Raw genomic sequence first — 25,156 nt, forward strand, 5'->3', positions numbered from 1 at the left:
TATTCTTGTTTCCTAAGGTAGGATTGTATTGCTATAAACTTCTCTCTTAGAACTGCTTTTGCTGCATCCCATAGGTTTTGGGTTGTCGTGTTTTCATTGTCATTTGTTTCTAGGTATTTTTTGATTTCTTCAGTGATCTCTTGGTTATTTAGTAGTTTATTGTTTAGGCTCCATGTGTTTGTATTTTTTACAGTTTTTTTCCTGTAATTGATATCTAGTCTCATAGCATTGTGGTCAGTAAAGATACCTGATATGATTTCAATTTTCTTAAATTTACCAAGGCTTGATTTGAAACCAAGGTATGATCTATCCTGGAGAATGTTCCATGAGCACTTGAGAAGAAAGTGTATTCTGTTGTTTTTGGATGGAATGTCCTATAGATATCAATTAAGTCCATCTTTTTTAATGTGTGATTTAAAGCTTGTGTTTCCTTATTTATTTTCATTTTGTTTGATCTGTCCATTGGTGAAAGTGAGGTGTCAAAGTCCCCTACTATGATTGTGTTACTGTTGACTTCCCTTTTTATGGCTGTTAGCATTTGCCTTATGTATTGAGGTGCTCCTACATTGGGTGTGTACATATTTACAATTGTTATATCTTCTTCTTGGATTGATTCCTTGATCATTATGTAGTGTCCTTCTTTGTCTCTTGTAATAGTCTTTATTTTAAAGTCTATTTTGTCTGATATGAGAATTGTTACTCCAGCTTTCTTTTGATTTCCATGTGCATGGAATATCTTTTTCCATCCCCTCACTTTCAGTCTGTATGTGTCCCTAGGTCTGAAGTGGGTCTCTTGTAGACGGCATATATGAGGGTTTTGTTTTTGTATCCATTCATCCAGTCTGTGTGTTTTGGTTGGAGCATTTAGTCCATTTACATTTAAGGTAATTACCGCTATGTATGTTCCTATTACCATTTTCTTCTTCTTTTTTTTTTTTTGCAGTACGCAGGCTTCTCACTCTTGTGGCATCTCCCATTGTGGAGCACAGGCTCCGGACGCACAGGCTCAGCGGCCATGGCTCACGGGCCCAGCCGCTCTGCGGCATGTGGGATCTTCCTGGACCGGGGCATGAACCCGTGTCCCCTGCATCAGCAGGCGGACTCTCAACCACTGCGCCACCAGGGAAGGCCCCTATTACCATTTTCTTAATTGTTTTGGGTTTGTTATTGTAGGTCTTTTCCTTCTCTTGTGTTTCCTGCCTAGGGAAGTTCCTTTAGCATTTGTTGTAAAGCTGGGTTGGTGGTGCTGAATTCTCTTAGCTTTTGCTTGTCTGTAAAGGTTTTAATTTTTCCGTCGAATCAGAATGAGATTCTTGCTGGGTAGAGTAATCTTGTTGTAGGTTTTTCCCTTTCATGACTTTAAATATGTCCTGCCACTCTCTTCTGGCTTGCAGAATTTCTGCTGAAATTTCAGCTGTTAACCTTATGGGGATTCCCTTTTAGGTTATTTGTTGCTTTTTCCTTGCTGCTTTTAATATTTTTTCTTTGTATTTAATTTTTAATAGTTTGATTAATATGTGTCTTGGCATGTTTCTCCTTGGATTTATCCTGTATGGGACTCTCTGCGCTTCCAGGACTTGACTATTTCCTTTCTCATATTAGGGAAGTTTTCAACTATAATCTCTTCAAGTATTTTCTCAGACCCTTTTTGTTTTCTTTTTCTGGGACCCCTATAATTTGAATGTTGGTGTGTTTACTGTTGTCCCAGAGGTCTCTGAGACTCTCCTCAATTCTTTTCATTCTTTTTTCTTTACTCTGCTCTGTGGTAGTTATTTCCATTGTTTTATCTTCCAGGTCACTTATCCGTTCTTCTGCCTTAGTTATGCTGCTGTTGATTCCTTTTACAGAATTTTTAATTTCATTTATTGTGTTGTGCATCATTGTTTTTTTGCTTTTTAGTTCTTCTAGGCCCTTGTTAAACATTTCTTGTATTTTCTCCATTCTATTTCCAAGATTTTGGATCATGTTTACTATCATTACTCTGAAATCTTTTTCAGGTAGACTGCCTATTTCCTCTTCATTGGTTTGGTCTGCTGGGTTTTTACTTTGCTCATTCATATGCTGTGTGTTTCTCTGTCTTCTCATTTTGCTTAACTTACTGTGTTTGGGGTCTCCTTTTTGCAGGCTGCAGGTTCATAGTTCCCGTTGTTTTGGGTGTCTGCCCCCAGTGGCTAAGGTTGGTTCAGTGGGTTGTGTAGGCTTCCTGGTGGAGGGGACTGATGCCTGTGTTCTGGCAGATGAGTCTGGATCTTGTCTTTCTGGTGGGCAGGACCGCATCCAGTGGTGTGTTTTGGGGTGTCTGTAACCTTATTGTGATTTTAGGCATCCTCTCTGCTAATGGGTGGGGTTGTGTTACTGTCTTGCTAGTTGTTTGGCATGGGGTGTCCAGCACTGGAGATTGCTGGTCATTGAGTGGAGCTGGGTCTTAGTTTTGAGACTGAGGTCTCTGGGAGAGCTCTTGCCAATTGAGATTACGTGGCGCTGGGGTTCTCTGGTGGTCCAATGTCCTGAACTCGGCTCTCCCACCTCAGAGCCTCAGGCCTGACATCTCGCCTGAGCACCAAGATCCTTACGTGTAGATGGGTTAAATTCTCCAATCCAAAGGCACAGGGTGGCCGGCCTTCTGTGCTCTGCTCGGTCCTCCAGCTGGGCAACGTCCTCTAGGACTTGTTGATATGGAGAGCCTCCTTTGGATCCAGGTCCAGCTGCATTCCCTAGCATCTAGAAGAAGCAGCCCACACCCCCCTCCTCCCTTATCCCCGCCGTAACTCGTCATGATCTGGACTGTCCCTTCTTTTTATATTTTTGATATTAACACCTTATCATATATACCACTTCTGAATATCTTTTCTCATTCATTTTTCATTTTATTGATAGTTTCTTTCATTGTGCAAAAGTGTTTTTGTTTGATGTAGTCCTGTTTGTTTATTTCTGCTTTTGTTTCCCTTGCCTGGAAGCAATTTTGTGTGTGGGAAAGATCTGAAATAGGGGATTTAATTTTTTTCTGAAATGGGTAACCATTTGTCCTCTCTCAATTGTGTTTAAGTCCCTCCTATATCATACAATAAAATGTCAACTATTTCTGGACACTTTATTTGAATCCATTAATCTTTCCGTCTAGAACTGTACTAAAGCCACATCTTTAATATTACTATAGATTTACATATTTTTGGTGTATGTTATGGCAGGCCCACCATTTTTCTTTTTTCCTGAAAATGGTTTGTCATTCCTTGTCCAAAAGTTTGTCAACTTTTGCCTTCCACTGTTTGTTTTTTAAAATGTGCTTAAAATAATATTTGTTTTCACTTTCAAATGAACCAGCTTTGTCAAGTTCAGGGAAAAAAATCCTATTGGAATTTTTGATTGGAATTAGACTGGATTTATAAGTTGGTATGGGGGGAATTAAAATGTTTACAATTCTGAGCTCAGGAATGATGCACATTTCTTCATTATTTCAGAACTTTATGTCCTTCAATAACATTTTGTAGTTTCCTTCATATTGGTCTTGTTCATTTGTTTTTATAGACTTAAGTATTTGAGTTCTTATTACAAAAATTCTTTTTTGGATTGTTGTTCATATGTTATACTTACTATATCTGCTTTCCCAATCAGAATTATAGTATGTCTTCATTTATTTATTTATTTTTCTCTAATAATAATCAGTATAATTTATTGTCATCATGAATGGGATTCTTTTTTCCCCCTTATACCCTCCAAATTTATATGATCTACATCATGGAATATGATAGATTTTGTAGATTTATCATATATCCCCAAAATCTACTGGATTCTCATTACCTCTAGAAACTACTGGTTTATTTTCTTGAAATTCTGCTCATTTTCTTTTTTCCTACTCATTTTCAATTGTATCATTTGCAGAGAACAGCATTTATACTTTTCTTCTTTTTTTTTATACTCAAAGTTATTGATAGAAATTTTAGCAAATATGTCAGAAAGGACCATTGATGGAGGGCATCCTTATTTTTTCTATCACTTCCAGTGAAAGAGCTTTTGTTCTTCTCCATGAGACATCATGTGAACTCTTAGAGAATGATAAATGTATAATATGAATATGTTCATTTATTTACTTATTATGTTAAAAACTTCCATGCCAATTTTAAGAATTAAGAGAAGATACTGAACTTTGAGTGCCTTAATTTCTCCTCAATATCTATATGGACAACCACGTAATGTTCACATTTCTTCTTGTTAATGGGATGAATTCTATTGTTTGTTATACTAGCTTACATGATTGGGATAAAATTACTTGTTCAGCTAAATTTTAAAAGTTTATTTAATTTTAATTAATTTAAATTTAATAGCTATATATGGCTAATGGCTACGATATTGGACAATGTAGTTTTATAAAAGAGACTAGTCTATCTAAGCTTAGAAGTATAGAAGTTTAAGATTTACTCACTTAGCAGATTAGTAAAGAGTGCTGTCAGTTTGACTTCAATTTTAAATTATTTAAAAATGTGTATATGACTAGAATATATTTGAAACGATATATACCAAATATTAGTAATATGTATTTCTGAGAAAAATATAGTTGGTTGCATTTTTTTTCTTTTCCGTATTTTCTATTTTCTCTGACATAAAGTAGACAATTTGTGCTAAAAAATATTTCCCAGTTTTGTTCAGGATCAAAACCTTTTAAAATCTGTATATGCTGCCCACTAATATTTTTGTTTAGAGTTTTGATTCCTATATTTATATGTGGGACTAATTTATAGCATTTAATGGTGTCTTATCTGATGTTGGAACTAAATAATATTTTTACATACTAAGTGGCATATTTCATCAATTTTGTTTTGAAACAAAGATGACAGTTATCACCTCTCATAGCAAATGAATGGCAGAACTGGGGTTTCTGAAATCCAAACTTCTCCCTGTAGCCATTCCAATCACAAAAAATTAATAACTGCTATGAAAGTACAAAGAAACCAGAGGTATGAAAATGACAAAACTACTGAGGAAAAGTGTTTATTTCTTAAAAATCTGGTCTAAATGACTAGCAAATCCACCTGGGCTAGGTTATTGTTTCTTTGTCTCTAAAACATTACATGGAAGGCGATTTTCACGTTATATTTAACCGATGAAATCCTAAATTCTGAAGTGTAATGGCTAAGAATAGCTAATACGGAATGTATGCCAGTACATGGTGCAGGGGTTAAAGATGCAGCCTCTGGAACCCTACTGCTTGTATTCAAGCCCCACTTCTACGGCCCACTAGCTAAATAACCCTTGGCAAGTATTCCATTTATCTTTGTCTCAACTACTTCATCTATAAAATGGCAATGACTGAAGTATCCAAGGTGCTGTGAGGATTAAATGAGTTACTGCATGCAAAGCACTTACAGCTGTGTTTTAACACAGAGCTTAGCCCTCAATGAATGTTAACTACATATAAGTACTATGTACTGCGGCAAAGAGCTCTGCAATGCATTGCTTCCTTTATCTTACATCCTAGATCCTTTCTTTATTACAACAACCATGGAAGATAGGTGTTTCCCAGCCTCCAAAGACTGAGGAGACTGAGGCTCAGAGCTTACCTTATTCACATAGTTAGCTGACGGCTGAGTGGGATGTAAGCTCAGGACTGAGTCAGTCAACAGCCATGCTCTACTACTCAGTTCTACTTACTTTTAAAAATCTATTCAACGAATGTCATAGTACACTCTAAATGCAAAATAAAGCTCACCAAAGACAAGGAAACATGCCAAAGAGCCACTGAAAAAAACATATAAAAGAAAACTGTGGAGGAAAGTAATTAAACCTTAAGTCGAAGCTTCAATTATGTGTAGTTACTTACCATGTAATAGCCTGGCAGGAGCTTCTGAAGGAACTCTGCTTCTTTATGCTGAACTGTTTTGATGATAAATTCATCATCACTGGTCACAAAAAATAAGGATCCACTGGCTCCAGGGTTAGAGAGCTCTATGAGAGGTTCACTGCATATGGAATACTACAAGAGCAAATAAATAAATAGTAGAAATACATTTAATGTGTATGATGCATACAAGGAAGAAAAATCACAGCGTTACATATCTTGGCCATGTTAAAATAGGAAGCCCTCTCCAAGAGCTTTAAAAGAAGACTCCACGTATGCTAAGAGGTCTCTTTTGAGATTTCTAAACAGTTACTTGATCCATTTACCTTAATACTCTACGATGGGAAACAACATGCCCTCTTCCACCCCCAGTATGACAGAATCACAATCACCATATTTGTCCAATGAGACAACTCCAACAGTGGTATTGACCAAGGTGCTTTGTTTCCAACAAGTGCCCACAGAATAACAACAGAAGGTGTGATCCACACTGCGTATCTGTCACTTGACACCAACACCTATTCTCTTCTCACTATTTACTCTCCCAAGGGAGGTCATCCACTCATGGTTTCAACAAGGAAATGACTCTAACCTCTCAATCTCCAGCTCAGATCTCTCTCTAGGGATCCAGACCTGTATGCCTAGCTTTTCAACAGACATTTCTATTTGGTTATACCAGAAACACTGCACATGTAACAAATTCAAAAGCAAGTTCATCTCGGGCCTGTGGTTAGCCCTTGTGGTGACTTTGTAGTAATTAGAAAGACAGAACTCTTTTTCCTGGCAGATGCAGCTCTGGACCAGGTTGGTGAATAGGTGAAGGAATGGATTCCGGTCTTCATTCCTTCACCTTAGCCAGGTGTTCTTGGGCAGTGCACACCCTGTACAACTGTACGTGGTGACTCTAGATCATCTGCCTCCTCTCCCATCCTCCATCTTCTCCCCTTTTCCTCTATCTTAGATAATGCAAGCATCATTATCTTCATTTTGCTCCCCAAATCAGAAACGTGGGCATCCTCTTTGATGTCTCACATTTCTTCACCTTCCATATCCAGACTATTGATAATATCTGCCCCCTTCACGGCATCTCTTTTTCCAATACCCGAAGTTCAGTGGGTTCATCGTTTCATGCCTTGATTACTATGGCGAGCTCCACCTGTTCTCAACTATCCATTCTTGACCGCCCCCGCCCCCGTGCATTCTCCACCAGGAGACCAGAGATCTTTCTGAATTGCATAGCCTTCCACGCCTTCACACCTTTCAATGGGTTCCACTGTTTACAAAGAAGAGAATACCCAAGTTTCTTAAGAGAGCATTTGAGTCCATGAATGATGGAGTCCTGCTCTCCAGCCTTCTCTCTCATCACTTCTTTCCTCAAACTCTACCTGTAAACACAGAGAACTATTTCTCATTTTCTTAAGTGTGCCACACACTCCTGGCTTTTGCATTTTCCTCTATCGGAAACAACCTCCATGCTACCTTTACCCGGTTGACTACCACTGAATAAAACTTATCCTAAAAAAAACCCCTTATTTTCTTGAGAACAGAAACTAGACTAGCATTATATTATAACAGAGTATTTTAGGCAGAATGAGTATGCACTTATATACTTGACATACCAGTTTTAACATATACTCGGCTTGCTGATTCTTCATGAAAACCCTCAGGGTGATTTGGTTAATTTCACACATGATTCTAGTTGTATGCCAGAAATGCATCATTCATGTGTTCATTCAACATTTAAAAAGTATCTACTGAGCATCTGTCTGTACTGTCCCAGGCACTCAGGAAGCTTATATTCTAGTAGGAGGAAACAGTCAACAAACAAGTAAATAACTTATACATCAGAACGTGCCAAGTGCCGTTGAGAAAAAGGAAGCATGGAAAGGGGGGCAGGGAGTGCCAGCAATGATGAGGCCTGGGTGGTCACTAAAAGCATTATTGGGAAGGTGGCATTTGAGGAGAGGCCTGGGGATACTTGGGGAAAGGGTATTCCAGGCAGAGGGAAGGGCAAATGCTAAGGTCTTGAGACCTGGAGAGTTCAAGGCACAGCAAGGAGGCCATGGCTGAAGCAGAGGGAACAGGGAGGAGAGCTGAAAGGGAAGAAGCCAGAAGGGTTGGGTGGACCCGACACATAGGGAGCCATAGGCCATGGTATGGACTTTGGCCCTTTCTCTAGGGGAGCTGAAAGCCATTGCAGCATCTGGAGCAGAGGACCATGCCATCTGCTGTGCTGAGAGCCCACAGTAGGTGGACAAAAGGAAGACACAGTGAGGAGGTTGTTACAGTGACTTTGGCCTTCAGTGTTTGCTGGACAGCGCTTGCCCTGGAAAACTCTCCCTGGTTCTGTGAATCCAGATCAACTGCTTCCTGGCACTGAATGTTCTCGTCACACAAGTTACCACAAAATACCTTAATTGCCTATTTAGTTATTCCAAGTTCCCATGAGATTGTAAAACTCTATGAGGGCAGAAACTATGACTGTCTTATACTCTGATACAGTTCAGGACCTGTGCCTTGTACACAGAAGGAACTCAATAAATTTTTGTCAAATAAATGATTGAAATTTACCAACAACTGAAGAGCTGTCTCACCAAGAAGTGCCCCAACCCAGCAGAACAGTCAATTTTGGGCTAATGAGCTTAGTGTTTATTAGCTAATAAATCCCAATTATTGACTAGAGAAACATTAGGGGCAGAGAAAAAGGTAAGGACGCTATGGTGTGAGATCAGACGAGCCCTGGTGCGAGGCAAAAGCAGGGATTTAAGGAACTGTACTTTGAGGATGGAGGCATCTGAAAACACCAGGGCTGAACATCCTCCAAAGCATTTTATCTGGGCTTGTGAATATTTAAGTCCTCATCACAGAAAAATCTGAGAGGAAGTGAGGAACAAAAGGAAGGAGGGAGGAGAAGAAACAGAGAAACTGGGAGAAGAATGATGAAAAGGAAGTTTCTAGATGTTACCTTTTAAATTAACCTGCTTTGGCAGCACTGTGGGTAAGGGAAACAAAATCCACCAGGAAAAGAAAGAAGCAAGTGTTTGCTGCCCTCCTAAGCGTCACTGGCAACTTCCATCTGCTACCTCCTCCTTCTTTTTCCTCTAGCCTTGCTTCCTGAAGCTCTCTTGCTAAGCAGCAATGCAGCCTAAGCCCTTATGAACCAGTTGAGGATAAGAGAGGAAAACAAAAATAGTCCTCATACTGCACACAGCATGCTATAAAAGCCAAGAAGAAGCAGAGGGCACCTTCCCTGCTGTGTGCAGAGTCCACGCGGAAGGAAAGGCCTGGGCGTTGGAATCGACTGATGTTTGTAAAATCATGACTCTGTCAGTAGCCAGTTCTCTGACCTTGAGTGAGGAACTTAGCATCTTGGAGTCTTAGGAACCTCATCTCTAAAATAACGATGGTAATATCTACCCAACAGCAGCTCAAAGTTTTAAAAACGAATGCTTTTGAAACCCCAGGCAGAGTGACCACTTAGTTATTGCTGTTGCCATTTTTCATTACATGATCATACACACAGCTGGAGAGCCAGCAGTGCCCTAGGAGGTACTGAGGGTTTCAGCCTAAGTCCCACGACAAGAGGGCTACCCAAAGGTACACTAAGATATTCTTGGTGAAGCAAGAAAAGAGATGGGCTGGGGGTGACAAGATAAGTTAGGGGTTTGGGATTAACATATACACACTACTATACGTAAAATAGATAAACAACAAGAACCTACTGTATAGCACAGGGAACTCTACTCAATATCTATAATAGAAAAGAATCTGCAAAAGAACGTGTGTGTGTATAACACACATACACACACATGTAACTGAATCACTTCGCTGTATACTTGAAACTAACATGACATTGTGAATTAACTATAATTCAATTAGAAAATAAATTAATTTTTAAAAAAGAAAGAAAAAACCTGGGTCTTCTGTATAATCACGAATTTGAGACCTGGGAAAATAAAGGTGTGGATCCCATTCTCATAAAAAGTGAAGGCAGACCCCAGACTCCCTTTAGGATTCTGATTTTTTGTTCCATGGGGTTTGAATTTCTGGCACAGAACCTTCTTATGGATAGGAGTAAATGTTGTGAAAGTACAAAAAAAGCAAAGAATGCAGAAATTAGGGGGTGATCTATTTCTGCAAATAGAGAAATTAGGGGGTGATCCAGGAAGAGCTGTCTAGGGAAAACTGGATTCAGATGTGAACATCTGCTTCCAATTAAACTCTCAAATTCTTCTACAAGCAGTAACACAATCTGGAGGCTATTTCATTGGTTACTTAATTGCCAAATACTCCTTTATTATGTAATTTATAAATGAATATGAATGGAGAAATCAGTTGTTTTGACCTATTTTAATAACCATTTTGGGGTCACTCCTAGCACAGCATCAGTCTGCCATAAACTAGCATTATGATGCTGAACACCTGGGACTATTACCATTATCACCTGTAGTTCTATGGTTTTCCACCCTGCAACTTGGTTACCATGTTCTCTTGCTGAGCAATCTTCTCTGAAATGTTGCCTTTTCAGAGCAAATATAGAGGAGCTATGGGAACGTTTTAATTAGCCACGATCAACAAGCCCCTGTGTACACGCCTGGGTTGACGCACCTTCCCAGCCCTCTCATCTGCGCAAGCTGTTCCGACGTGTTCCTTCCCTGCCTTGTATTTCCTGCAGGGCCTCCCTATGTACCCACTGGCAAGAATGCAAAGTACAACCCAGCTGGAACCTGCCAAGGCAAATTAACGTTGTAAACTTGCACAGTGAGGTGGAGATCATTTTTCCTGCCATTTCTTACCCTCGACAGTGTCAAATATTCACCCCGCTCTCTTTCTTATGGGTGTTGGTGAGCCTGAAAAATATCATATAAATCACCCTGGATCTGGGAATACCCAGGCACTTGGTAAAGAAGGAAATGAACCAAAGGCCTGTTGCCCAAGCAGAAATGGGAAAAAAATGCTCTGGGGCCCCTTGGCCTTCCCCTGGGAGGCATTTATTTAGGAACAAATAAGGAATAAGGAGCATTTGCATTGCTGTGTGGTGCACGTGGACATACCTTCACCACACTGTCTTATATCCAAATTATGCACGTTTCAACATGAACTTGTAATTGGCACGCACGTGGTGAGTTTTAATGGTACTGGGAATGTAATCAGAGTTATTCAGGCTGAAATCCAGATGCAACAGTATAAGACTAAGTAGAAATACAAACATCACAGAGATCCAATATCAAATCTACCAATAGTTACCAATCCCTACGTAAAGTTACCCTCTCCTTTCCTCTCCCATTTAGATCAGTATATCTTCACAAATTTGGGTTTAGATAACCCCAGTTTGATAGATGCCAGCATGCATTTGTGATCTGCACCGTATCCTTTTTTTTTCTTCACACAGTTTTTCAGGGGACGTTTTAATTCATTTTTCTGTGCTTTTTTGGCCTTAACTCTTTGAAAATGTGCTTTGTTAGGGGTCTTTTACCTCTTTGGCTGTATTCTTCAGAATGGATAACCACAGTTCATAGTTTGATGGCTAGGGAGTGGCCATCTTGAGACCACATCTAATAAGAGGTCTGAGACTTAGTGGTTGGGAAGCATGAGGCCAACTGGTAGAGGGAAAGAGCACCAGGGAAGGAGGTGAGACCACTGTTCTGGCCTGGGCTCTGCCTCCAGTCCCCAACGTGGGTAACCTTGGGCACCTCCCTTCACCAGCTTCAGATTCCTCATCTACAATGAAGAGTTGGGTTAAAAAGTCTCGGAGGGCTTCCCTGGTGGCGCAGTGGTTGGGAATCTGCCTGCCAATGCAGGGGACACGGGTTCGAGTCCTAGTCTGGGGGGGATCCCACATGCCGCGGAGCAGCTGGGCCCCTGCGCCACAACTACTGAGCCTGCACTCTGGGGCCCACGAGCCATAACTACTGAAGCCCAGGCGCCTGGAGCCTGTGCTCTGCAGCAGAGAGGCCACTGCAGTGAGAAGCCTGCGCACCACAACGAAGAGTGGCCCCCGCTCGCTCCAACTGGAGAGGGCCCGTGCACAGCAGCAAAGACCCAATGCAGCCAAAAATAAATAAATAAATTTATTTAAAAAAAAAAATGGTCTCTGAGTTTCCACCTGACTTTCTGAAGTATGTTGTGTCCGGCAAAAGACCCCTTCCTCATCTACCACACTCCAGATGACTGGGTGGGCTCCTCAGATGTAGTAGTTTAGAGTGAGCTTCCAGCAGCTCCAAGACCAGTAAGGTGAGCTGCCTTGGTTCTGGGCTGTGGGTGGCCCCAGCCACTGGGGACCAGGCAGCCATGTTTAGCTAGAGGCCCACTGCCCTTGTTCTGTTTCTTGCAGGTCCCGGAGACGGGTCCGGTTACTGAACTGTGTGTACAATTACTAAGGGAGGTGGAAAATGCAATCAAACAAAAGCACACTTATCTGTCTGATCCCATCTTTTTTTCCCCCCTAACTTTTCATTATGGAAAATTTCAAACATACACAAAAGTAAAGAGAACTAATTAACATTGTGTGTGAATTGACACACATGTCTATCTTCTGGCTTCAACGTGTCTATTTTCAGCTATCAACTCATGGCCAGCCTTGTTTCCTTTACACCCTCAACCATTGCCCTGGCTGCTTCCCTCAGATTCTTTTGAAGCAAATCGCAGACATCATATCATTTCTCCCACAGATATTTCAGTATGTGTCTCTAAAAGACAAGGATTCCTCTTTTAAAACACAACCACGGGCTTCCCTGGTGGCTCAGTGGTTGAGAGTCTGCCTGCCGATGCAGGGGACACGGGTTCGTGCCCCGGTCCAGGAAGATCCCACATGCCGCGGAGCAGCTGGGTCCGTGAGCCATGGCCGCTGAGCCTGAGCGTCCGGAGCCTGTGCTCCGCAACGGGAGAGGCCACAAGAGTGAGAGGCCCGCGTACCACAAACAAAACAAAACAAAACAAAACAAAAAAAACACAACTACAATACCATCATCCCACCAAAAACCCCCAAAACTTCAACATAATCAAATATCTAGTCAGTCTTGACATTTCACCAATTTCCTATAATTAAAAAAACAAAAACAAAAAACCCACAAAACCCACAACTGGTTATTTGAATTATCTAGCACTGTCTTTCTAATCTTCCTGATCAAAACCTTCCCCTCTTGCTATACTGGACCACTCAAAGTCCTTCTAAATATTTAATGCACTTGCATCTCTGGCTGACAGTGCTAACACTGCTCCCTACCCTTATACCCTGTCCCAACATCTTTCCCTTTTTCCCACCTACTCAAATCCCTTGCAATTTTTAAGTCACAGTTAAACTACGCCATGCCCATAAGAAGCCCCCCTAATCATCAATCCAACAGAGGGAGACCTCTCCCTCCTTTGAAATCCTGGAGTATTTATTGTTTTGCTTCCGTCTTTTTATTTACTGCCTGGTAGAATTCGTTGTTTCCCCACAAAAATCATCATTCCAATTGGATTCTAAGTTCTCTGAGTGCCATGACTTATAATTTTTTGAATCTCTCCATAATTATTAGCAAAGTATGTTAGTTACAGTTGGTATTCAAAGTACCCAGTGATCAATTAACCACCTCTTGCCAGGTACACGAAGGAGGACTTTTGCTTTGAGAAGTCATCAGCTTGGTCTCCCCTGCTCCTTTGTAAATGCTCTGACCTCATTATGAAGGTAACTTTTCCAGCTTAAAGGCTCATTAGGAAACTGTATAAGCTGTGTGAGTTGTTGCTCAGAAAAAGGCCTTCCCCAAGGAGAGAAATCTTGTGAGAAAGACTGAATAAAAGAATGGGCTTCCCAGCCTGCCCGTCAGCGGCCACAGGAACACTAAAGGAAGACCTGCTCAGGGTAGACAGCCATCTCATCACACTGATTGAATCTGTGTTATGAAATGCAAGTCTGGTGGCATCTCCTTGGCTGGCAGGAGCTCAAGGTAAGTCAGAAGAGAATCCATTAACTGGTAACATATGGTAGAAGATGAGCTATCAATCTTGTTTTCAATAACACAATATCAAGACCCCACTGGGTTCTCCAAACATGTTTCGTGGATGACAGTGACCCTCAGTAATTACAGAAGGGCCAGAAACTAAAGGATCTTCTCTAAGGTACACCCCACCCCCCAATCCTGCAAATGTGTGTGTTTGTGTTGTACTTGAGTGGCTGGGAGGGCAGGGTTGGTAATGCTGGGTAGAGGCACCTAGTCTCTCCATCAAAGGGGTGTGGTGAGGCAGAGATCAACATAGCCATTCTGACAGGTGTGAGGTGATAGCTCATTGTGGTTTTGATTTGCATGTCTCTGATGATTAGTGATGTTGAGCATCTTTTCATGTGCCTGTTGGCCATCCGTATGTCTTTTTTGGGAAAATGTCTATTCAGATCCTCTACCCATTTTTAAATTGCGTTGTTTATTTATTTATTTTTGACGTTGTGTTGTATCAGTGCACATTTAAGGGCAGCAGGGCACCCAAAGACTTTCTACTCAGTTCTCATGCTCTGTGAAGACTTATTAATGTGTCTTGAGGAACCAGTATTCTCTCATTCATCAGGCAGAAGTCATGTTATTTTCTTAGGGCCCAGCTAAATTCGTGGGTTTTCATCATCCCAGAACAGAATCAGCTCTGAAGTTAACCATTTATACCTTACCCAAATTATAAGATACAGTTTAAATACTCTCTGTTAAGAAGTAACACATGTTGCTCTACTTCCTCTGCAAAGGATTCTTCTAGGATCTGACTCAAGTCTTATTAAGATCGTTCAGAATGGGATGAACAATAACTATTTGATGGTATCCTTCCTAAAGCTTCTTGAAAACCAATTTTCAAGAGCCCCAGGGTGTTAACAGTGATCAAATTATGAGATAAACCACTTTTTCTCTTGAAACAGAAAGAGAGCTCCTGGCTTCTTGAATAGGAATAAGGTAAAACTCTGAGGTCACATCAGACATTCTCACAATAAGGCGGCTGTGTTTGTACCCACTGTGTGCAAGGAGGCAGACAGGGAGAAGAGACAGGCCTAAGGATAATACATGTTCTGGTACCAAACAAAAACACCTCTAGAAAGAGCCGGCATGAAGAGCTGTTGAAAACAAAACTATCCAGCTGCTTTAAAATCATATTCAAATTGTAGGTCAAGGTGAAAATGGCTGTGGGCCAAGGCAGGTTTGAGACGAATGGTATAAATAAGTCAATTAAAATAGGAAGGTTTTCATACAGAATCCAATCAGCAAAATTCACAGGAGTCTTTATAACTAATTATAATATATCTGTTAGAATAATTATCTGAAGTAGCAACCGATACCCCACTTATTCAACTATCAATTACCATAGCACATTTTGTAGCTATCAGGTAAGAGCTGCAGAGTCAAACTACATTTCCTGAAGCTAAATTTATAATCCTTATGAAACTTGGAACTTTTACTATGCTCCAGAGCTTTGTAAAATAAGAGACACAAGCCACTTGTCACTGTTGCTATGAGAAAAATGTTGACGTCACACATTTCTGGAGAAGGAAGGAAAATGATAGGTTCTTACCAAGTAATCATCAGGCTTGATACCAAAAAGTTCTCTGAAATATCGGAATGCTAGTGGAGCATATGTCTTAAATCTGAAGTCTGGGTAGTGATGTGCTGGGGTCAGATTGCTCCCTTCACTGCAGTTAAAATGTTAAAAAGAAAAAAAAAGAAAGAGAGAGAGAAGGAACATTAGCAAAGACAATTTTGACTTCAAATTCTAGCTCTATTTGTCCTGTGCCAATTTCCCCTCTAGGAAAACATCCCTTGATACTGGGTCTCTCTAACCTCATGTCACAAAGGCCAATGGGCATCAGATAAAAACACATGCTACCGCAGCAGGGGCCACTCCAAGCAGGCATCCCTTGCCAATCACAGTGTGTCTTTAACCTGAAAATTCATCATCCCCCTCTGCCTCCTTCTTGGGAAAATCTCTCCATTTTCCCCAATGAAACCACTGATGTAATGCTTTAGGTATAAGATCCAGGGCTCAGTGTTTGGAGCAATGCCCAAAATGCATTTTTTTGGCAGTGAATTTTGAATGTTGGATAAACATTTTAAACTAGGAATAAGTAAAATAATTTAGAAAATATCTCACCAACAGAGAGAACCATCACAGTGGAAATAGATGGGTCCTGAATCTGAACTCTTTCTTACATCCATAGTTACAGGAAAAAGACCTTAGATATTTTAGGGATTTTAAAACCTGATTTCCATTCCCATATATATATCATTGTATTTTTTTCCCTCTTCTGGGTTCACCTTTGAACATTTTTGTGCAAAATTTATGATATATAAAAGGTATAAAGAAATCAGTGAATACTCATGAACCTAAAATGCTGCTTAAGAATATTATTCATATAGTTGAATTGCCTTCCGTACTTTTTACTGATCATATACCCTTCCTTCTCCTCAGAGGCATCCACTACCCTGAATTTTGATGTTTACGATGTTTACCATTCATTTTATTCTTTGACTAGATATATTTCACATGACATCAGAAAAGTCACCTAATCCTTCATTGTAAGAAATTAGAACAATGCAGAATAATATACTTTTATGTAGAGATCCAGGATCTCTTTTTACCATATTCTAGATGGGACACTGAAGGCTGATTTTCATGGATGTTAAACGAATCAACTGTGCAAATAAAAAGGCTTTTAGCACACAACAAGCACTTGGAATCTACTAAGTTTGCTGAGGTCAGTCAGAATTTTGTATCAGCACCTAACACATGGTAGACGATAAGTATTTTTTGAGTGGAAAAATGAGTTTTCAAGATAATGCTAATTCAGTAAAGTTGATTCTTAGGTGACGCTTAGGTTCAAAAGTCAACATATAAAGTCAAAATCACCATAGTCAAAGACCATCCTTGATCTGTTCAATGTATCCAGTGCGGCCAGGTTTTCCCCTGCATGGTTACAGATGACTGTTCCTTTTGGTGAGTTCCAGAGGAAGTAGTTGGCTTGTGTTGTTAGGGGCCATCCTCTTATAATAAATCTTATCTGGAAAGGCCAGGACCGCACTCAAGCAGCAGCAAGGCACACACAGGAGGGGAGTGACACAGGAACGGAGGCTGCCTGGGAGAAGAGCTCATGTATGGAAGAGCCCCCATATCACCTGCTCACTTAAATGGCTACTGTTGCCCTAAGTAAGTACAGCTGAATATTCATAATGCTTGTATGACACCCAGGTATGGTATTCAAACATTTCCTCATTCCATATTTTGGGATTTATGAGGAGACATGCACTCAGTTACAGCTTTTATGGGATTGCCAAAAGGAATAATTTTGGAACTTATATGAATATAACTTGAAAACATGCGCTATGTAGACATAAGAGGTAAAAGCAGAGGTTCAAAATGACCTCTGACATCCTTCTTCACTGTTGCAAGCAAGTAAAAATAATCACAATGCCTTGGGTTCTGAAGCAGGCTATTTTCGGTGGGTTAAGAGTGTTGCCAATTTTTTAATTTGTTCCACTCTGTTTTCTCCTTTCAATCTCAGGCAAAGCAATTCATTCCATTACAGCAGATCACCTTCAACATTCAAGAGTAAAATAAAACACCCGTTCCACTTACATGGAATTATTCTTTAAATGATTTATTTCCATGCAGTTGGGGGGCCCAAGATTTTATTAGAGAGGATACAGTATTTTTTTTTTTAAGGAGATGTTGGGGGTAGGAGTTTATTAATTAATTATTTTTGCTGTGTTGCGTCTTCGTTTCTGTGCGAGGGCTTTCTCTAGTTGTGGCAAGCGGGGGCCACTCTTCATCGCGGTGTGCGGGCCTCTCACTATTGCGGCCTCTCTTGTTGTGGAGCACAGGCTCCAGACGCGCAGGCTCAGTAGTTGTGGCTCACGGGCCTAGTTGCTCCGCGGCATGTGGGATCCTCCCAAACCGGGGCTCGAACCCGTGTCCCCTGCATTAGCAGGCAGATTCTCAACCACTGCACCACCAGGGAAGCCCCTGAGGATACAGTATTTTTTATTATCATTTTCATTTTTGGTAACTCTGAGCTTCTTGAGTTGTTCACCTTTCCCTGAAGCAAGTATTAATTACAATAGTTTTCCTTGGATTCACATCTCCCTGAGTACTATGGTTTATTTAGCAATGGTGTAAAAAGGATAGTGTTAGGTTTCCTTGGCAATGAGACAGGCAGACACATGCGCGCACGCACGCACGCACACACGCGCGCACACACACACACACACACACACACAGAGAACATCTCTGGTTAGAGAAAGGGAACATTCGTTTCTTTAGGTATCCACCCTGACACAGCTCGTATTAAAAGCCACCGCATCACTAAAAATGAGAAAAATCTAGCTAGCTTTGGGCCACATTAAGATACAGAGAATGGTAAGGGTCAACTGTGAGGCAGGCTTGCCTGTATAGGGTCATCAATAAATTGTATTTGTATAAATGGAGATGATGAAAAGGGGGCAGGGGTAATACTTAACACAGGCATTATAGAAAGTGGCAATTTCTTCACAGCATAACTAACAATATATTAATAATTAACTGCTGAGGTTATACAATCTTGAACCTCTCCATTTGCCTGAATGGAGAGGAACATTCCCTAATAGTGGATGATAAAACATTGCCACTTTTTTTCTCTTAGTAGGTTTTAGCTTATGAATTCTGCTTTCCTTTGACAAACATTAAGACTTTGCATTCTGTTAAATCATACTGCATACCCTGTATGGGAGTTAAGATGCTCCTAACTCCCTGTGGTCCAGGGACACCTGGGTTCCAGTTCCATCTCTGCCATTTACAAGCTGTGCTCTCTGAGGCCTGGTACTGAGCCTCTAGAAATAACATGGCCAAGTGGATGGAAACATGAAAGGCCATGCACCTGGCAAGTGGGGAGCCCTCAGTGTGTCTGGATGATTAAGGCTGTGTGGTGACGGGAGACAGACCAGGGTTGGACATGTCACGTGGAGAATGAAGTGACTAACTGGCTTAAAAAAAAAAAAAAGGGAAAATGAAAGTGACAAAATGAGAAAATATTTGCAACTCATATCACAAAGAGCTAATCTCCCAATACAAAGAGCTCCAAAATACAGCAAAGAAAAAGACCGAAAAGTTATATATGTAAAAAAAATAGCCCAGGGTATAATCAGGCACTTCACAGAAATGGAAGCATAAATGGCTTATGCATATGAAAAGGTGTCCAACCTCACTTATAATGGAATAAATGCAAATTAACGGTCACCGAGATATCATTTTCTCTCTCAGATGGGCAGAAATTTAAAACACTGATATAGCTCAAGGGAGACTGGTACCCTGAGGCACTATTAGTGGGAAAGCAAATTGATACTTTTCCTTTGGAGGACATTTTCACAACTCCTGTCAAAATGACAAATGTACATAACTCTTGATTCAGCAAATGCATGGCTATAATTTACAGTACAGATAAACTGCTGTTTGTACAAAATGACATGTTTGTACCTGGTTATTCATTATAGCACTGTTTGTAAGGACAAAGGATTGGAAGCAACTTAGATGTCTCTCAGAAGGGAACCAGTCAACGTAATTATGGTTCAGCCACACACTGGAATACCACGCAGCTATTAAAAAAGAACGAGGAGGCTTATGTACTGACGTGGTGAGATCTGAGACAGATTAAGTGAAAGAAGCTTGATGCAGAATACTGTGTATGGCATGCCACCATTTGCACACAAAAGCAAAAAATATATCTCTGGCATGTATCTGCACAAAAAATCCTTGAAGGATATACAGACCCCAAGTAACAGTGACCACTAGAGTTAGACAGGTAATAAAGGCACAGGAATGAAAGGGACACTTTTCACAGTATTTCTTCTAAAAGCATCATGAGGATTAACCCTTCTACATATTACCATTTACAACATTAAAAAAAATTTTTTTAAGTTAGGGGTGAAAGCCATAACCCCAAAACAAAGCTCTGCACACTGGGTACCACACAGCAGAAGGGTTTGCTTCTGCTTATTAAGCTGCTCCAGTGAGTAACAAATACCAACTCGGCATGAATGAAGTTCTATTGCAGGAAATGCAAATTAATGGGCTGTTGGCTCCAGCTGGAGTTTCTCAGGAGGTATAGGGCACAAGTGCAACACCAAACAGCGGGTGCAGTGAGGATAAGCCAGCAGACACTAACCTGATTTTCTCAGGTTGGGCACTGGCAGACCTACTGGGTACCAGTGTGGGTGCTGGTCCACTGATGCCCAGCACAGAGGCTCCTCTGCACGCGCACGAAAGGCTAAACCAAGGCAGTAACAAAACCGCAATCAGCGTTAGTCTGCTGGCCCGTGGAAGAGGTCCACCAAAGACTCCTGCAGGCTCTCCTTGCTGGAGTCTGGGTGGTAGCCCACAGGAGACTGTCCAGCACCTAGACTTCTCCAGCAAAAACGGACTCTGCTGAAGAGCAGACTTCTTCACAATTTAAGGCTTATGTTTCTTCCATCCATTTATGTAGTGATTGGGGGAAAGAACTCCACTTTCCTGTCTTGGCATAAAATCGAGCCTTTGGAAATTTCAGCTGTGAGGTTTTCACCAGGGGTTTGACATGTCTGGATCCCAAGAGCTGGTAAAATGTCACCAATAAAAATCTGGAGGCCGACATGGGATTTCCAACTTGCTTTTGCCAAGTAAGAACCTAAGCAAGTAAGCCAACACACAGTACTGTCCTATCAAATTATTAAAGAAAGGGTTTGTTAACTCCACCAGAGGAGGAAGAAACTTCAACTAAAAAACTGTACTTTTCTCTATCTTGTCCTTTCCTCCCTTATTTCACCAAGAAGCCAAGTTTGATTATGGATCAGCTCTGCATTTTGATATTCACTCTTTGGAGGAGTGTTCAATTGTTAATTTAACTACATTTAATTTAAATTTAGTGTTCGTCTTAAGTCCAAAAGTACGTTATTTCTTAATGGCAATAAATGTTTAGGATTATACAACGCTGAAGCTTGAGGAAGCATTAGCCACCGTCTGGAATTTCCCATTTAGCAGATAAGGAAATCAAAGTCCAGGGAGGGAAAGTACTGACTGAGGCTAGTCAGGAACAAACAAGAGGGGAGATTAGATCCACATCAGGGCAGTGGAAAAGTCACAAGCAGTCAGCTTTGCCTTAACTTCAATTTAATGTTCCCCGGTTAGTCTTCCTTTTCAGGATCCAGTTAGAGGCTTCAGGTACAACCTGCCCAAATACCCCAATTACTTCCCCAGGAGGGCCTCAGGTAGGCTGCGTTTGATTAGCCATGCTGGGGTTCTCATCTGTATGTACCGTGAACACCCAGCTTTGTGTATGTGATTTCAGAGCCTGATAGCCAAGCGTCATTTTTGGTGGCACTGGGTGGAGAGATGTGGTGCGAAGCAATGGGGTGAAACTGATTAAGCATCTCCAGGACCCTTAAGGGGTCCAGTGTTGGAGCTGAGGCCCAGAGCTTTGAGGTTTTAGAGGCAGCATTTTATATATGGTGAGCTTCCTTGATTTCAAACTGTAACCGACAGTTAGTGGGTTTGTGGCCTCCTGGCAAGACAAGTGGGTCAGCAACTTCTAGGTGACAGATTTATCATGAGGGATCGGCCCATGCAATTATGGAGGTTGAAAAGTCCCACGATCTGCCATATGCAAGCTGGGGGTCCAGGAGAGCTGGTGGTGTAATTCCAGTCCAAACCCGAATGTCTGAGAACCAGGAAAGCCAATGGTATAAGGCCTGGTCCAAGTCTGAAGGCCCAAGAACCAGGAATGCTGACGTCCCAGGGCAAGAGAAGATGGATGTCCCAGCTCAAGCAGGGAGTGAATTAGCCCTTTTCCCCCCTCTTTGTTCTATTCAGGCCCTCAACGAATTAGATGATGCCCACCCAAACTGGTGAGGTGATTTTCTTTACTCAGTCTATTGATGAGTAAATGCTAATTTCTTCTAGAAACATCCTCACAGACACACCCAGAAATAATGTCTTATCAGCTATCTGGGCATCTCTTAGCCAGTCAAGGTGACACATAAATTTAACCATCACAGCAAACATGACCACATCTCCCATGAGGCAGGATCAGTGAAGGGTCCTTTGTCCTAATGTACAGATGGTGATACTGAGACAAAGAAAACTTAAGTGCAGTACAATTGGACAAGTGACACTACAGTCCAGTAACAAACTAGTGGTGGCAGCCAGTCTTCAAAGTAGACCTTTGTAAGTCAGGGTATGAAGCAGCAGCTTTAAGCATTATTAATTGCCTCTGCCAACTCAGGCAAGGCAGAGATCGCACAGGTTTCACATATGACTATCTAACCTGTGAAACAGAAATTGGTCCTCTCTCTTGCCAAATTAGACAGTGCTCTTGAATGGAAAAACAAAACAAACATAAGAAAATAACAGACATACCCCCCTGCTGGTGCCAACCTCCTTCTGCTGAGCACATCTGTGATGGGTACCCCTGAGCCGCCTTGTGAAACACGAGGCTGCACCATCTTTTGAGGCGAATCAGCTGACAGCCAGTCTTTAAAAGTCAGTAGCTGAAGACAGCTTAAATTCCAAAACCAAAGAATGCATTCTGCGGTGTCATTTACTGGGAACATGTGATATCGTTGTTCATCATCTAAATGTTAAACTTCTCAAGTAGTTATTACCACACTGGGAAATTATGTTTCCAAGGCAATTTCAAATAAGTTAAAATGTTATGTAATATTCAGTGCATGCAATAAATCTTTCAGTTTTGAGTTAAAGGAAGAGGTATATAATTTTTATTGACAGAAAATCATTTTTCCGCATCCCCGCTACATAAATGTTGAACAAATATTTTAAAAGTTTTGACTTGAAGGGACCTTGTGTTATCGGCTTGTCCAGTGACAGTCACACCTCTCATGTAATCCAGAGAAAAATATTCTGGCAGCTTTGTGTTCTATCCACATCTATATAAAACCTGGTATGGAATGTCTGTATAGATCAGGGGTTGGCGATCTTTTTAGAGTCTTGTTGCGACTACTCAACTGTGCTGTCGTAGTGCAAAAGGAGCCACAGACAATATGTAAGTGAATGGGCGAGGCTGTGTTACAAGTAAACTTTATTTAAAAAAAGAGGGAGGGGGCCAGCTTTTTCTCTTGAGCTGTAGTGTGCTGACCCCTGGTACAGACAGATTCTTGGATGAGATTATGTCAGTGAAACTTGAAATGCAGGTGGATGGCTAGTCTGTCAAAACCATAACGTCTAGCACTGATATCTGGCAACACTTATACGACAACACTTATATGACCTTTGACATATATGTTTGCTTGTCATTTAGAATAATGTTTCACCCTTACAGTAGTTCTGTGGAATTCTCTCCTCTCTTTGAGGGTATTCCCTGGAGATTCAAATAAATCCCAAAGAGCATCCATCAATCTAAGGGCAGTCCGTGCTTTGCAATGGTCCTCACAGCAAGCTAAACTCCATTTCATAAGTGAGGAGATGAAAATTCAGGAGAGTTTTACAAAGTCTTTGGTTAGATAATTATTCTTGAATATGGAAAGATATATAAATTTTTATTGCCAGCTTTCCAGAGGAGGCAGTGATGGTGTCTCCTGCAGGGGAGCAGAGGGACGGATTCAAGCTGATTGCCAAGGGGCCAGACAGGTAGATTTAGTTTCATAATTCTAGATTTTTTTTTTGATTCAAAAATGCAGAAATACTGTTCCTGTGCTCTATCACCATAGTGTCGGGAGAAACAAAACTTTGGAGCCAGCCACCCCGGAGTTCAAATCCTGGCTTTACCATTTTTTGGTTTATCACGTTGGTTCCCAGGGCCTTAGTTACTTCATATATAAAATGGCTTTTTTATGGCAAAGATGAAAGTAATAACAATAATTGAATAATGCATATTATATAAATATTATTAATAAAACTATGCTTGGTCCATAGTTGGCACATAAACTTTGCCTCCTGTTGCCAGTTCAGGTTCAGGTTTACATGGTAGAAACATTATAAAACATCCTCTTTCTTCCTAATTCCATTTACATGGGAATATTTATCTGCAACCCTGAGTTTCTGATCATGGCACAGAACTTGGGGTCAAAAGATTAAGATATGACCATGGTTCTCTTACTCATCTACTTTGTGACCTTGGAAGATCATGGAACCAGACAGTTAAAAAGGGTATTATATCATCCTTCAAGTCTTAAACAGGTCCAGAGCTTTCTCCATCTACAAAATGAAATAATCTGTAGTGCAAATACATAATATCTGAAAATAACTTTGAGCCACTTTAAAATAAAGAAATAAAAAAATAACACAATGCACTTTGTTGCTAAGGGAAACAGAACCAGCAGCTTCCTAGCAGTGGTAAATTAAAACATCTCAAGGTACCCTAATCAATTAGTTCTATGACCCAGATAAATGCATTGAATTTTAGAGCCACCAGAGACTTCAGAATGTTTCAGTCGCTTCAACAAGGGCCAGTCCTGCCCACCTTTCTCTACTCATCCACAGGCATATGGGTAGGTAGGGAAGGAGCATTATTTGGCCCCTTTACTGAGTTATAAATGACATACAATAGAGTATAAAGTTTATTAATCTTCACATATGCATATACCAGTGAAACCACCACCATGATTAAGATACTGAATTTATCCATCACTTTGGGGGGCATTTTGATTGCTACAGTTACTGGCATGGCCTGGGGTTGACAAATGTGCAGTCTTGCACAAAGAATTAACTCATCCAAAAAAAGCCAATAGCACCTCCATTGAGAAATACTGGGCCCAATCCCTTTGCTAAACCAATGAAGAAACTGATCCCAGATGAGGAAACTGAGACAAGACCCCATGTAAGTTTCTTCTGCTTCACATAAATGCATCTGGAGCACATATGTTCTTTAAACAAACAATACAGTATCTGCTGAAAGAAATTCTTGCCTGAATCAAACATTTAATGTCATATTGACATTTAAAAGCTATATATGCTTTAAATGCTATATTTTAAATGTGACAATGGACTCCTCTAAATAGGGTCAGTTAGGTGCCCCTCACCAGTGACATGTGTGCCATTCAGCGGCTGCTGCTGCTATCCTGGAATATAGAGTTAAGGTCAAAGATACAGAAGCCAGCCAGGTCCAACTCTGGTTTCTTACTCCTGAATAAAAAGGTGAAAAAAACTCTCATTCTTGTCTTAATCATAACGATGCAGTATGCTTATGAAAAATTGTCAGTGAACAAAAGGAATCAAGGCACTCAAAGGGCCTAAAAGAGCCTATGAAGACCTCAGTTATGTGCTCCTTGTTGTACGTATCTCATACATGTCATTCAGTTGCTAAACAGATGTAATTTTGATATTTAAGATATTAATTAAAAAATCATTTAGGGGGCT

General features: G+C 40.8%; 1 protein-coding gene across 5 annotated transcripts in view; it reads right to left on the bottom strand.

Annotated features, from left to right (window-relative positions):
- Positions 1 to 25,156, bottom strand: part of PIP5K1B (phosphatidylinositol-4-phosphate 5-kinase type 1 beta) — a 321,872-nt gene that overhangs the window by 137,851 nt on the left and 158,865 nt on the right. For all 5 annotated transcript variants that reach the window (XM_027105737.1, XM_027105735.1, XM_027105733.1 and 2 more), the window contains 2 exons: positions 15,359 to 15,476; positions 5,816 to 5,968 (listed from right to left, as the gene is read on the bottom strand). In XM_027105737.1, coding sequence (XP_026961538.1) covers positions 5,816 to 5,968; positions 15,359 to 15,476 — 271 coding nt within the window. The remainder of the gene's footprint in view (positions 1 to 5,815; positions 5,969 to 15,358; positions 15,477 to 25,156) is intronic.

The sequence above is a fragment of the Aethalodelphis obliquidens genome, unplaced genomic scaffold (assembly GCF_003676395.1).
Source record: "Aethalodelphis obliquidens isolate GAN/ISIS:26980383/991018 unplaced genomic scaffold, ASM367639v1 scaffold7, whole genome shotgun sequence".
NCBI classification, from domain to species: domain Eukaryota; kingdom Metazoa; phylum Chordata; class Mammalia; order Artiodactyla; family Delphinidae; genus Aethalodelphis; species Aethalodelphis obliquidens.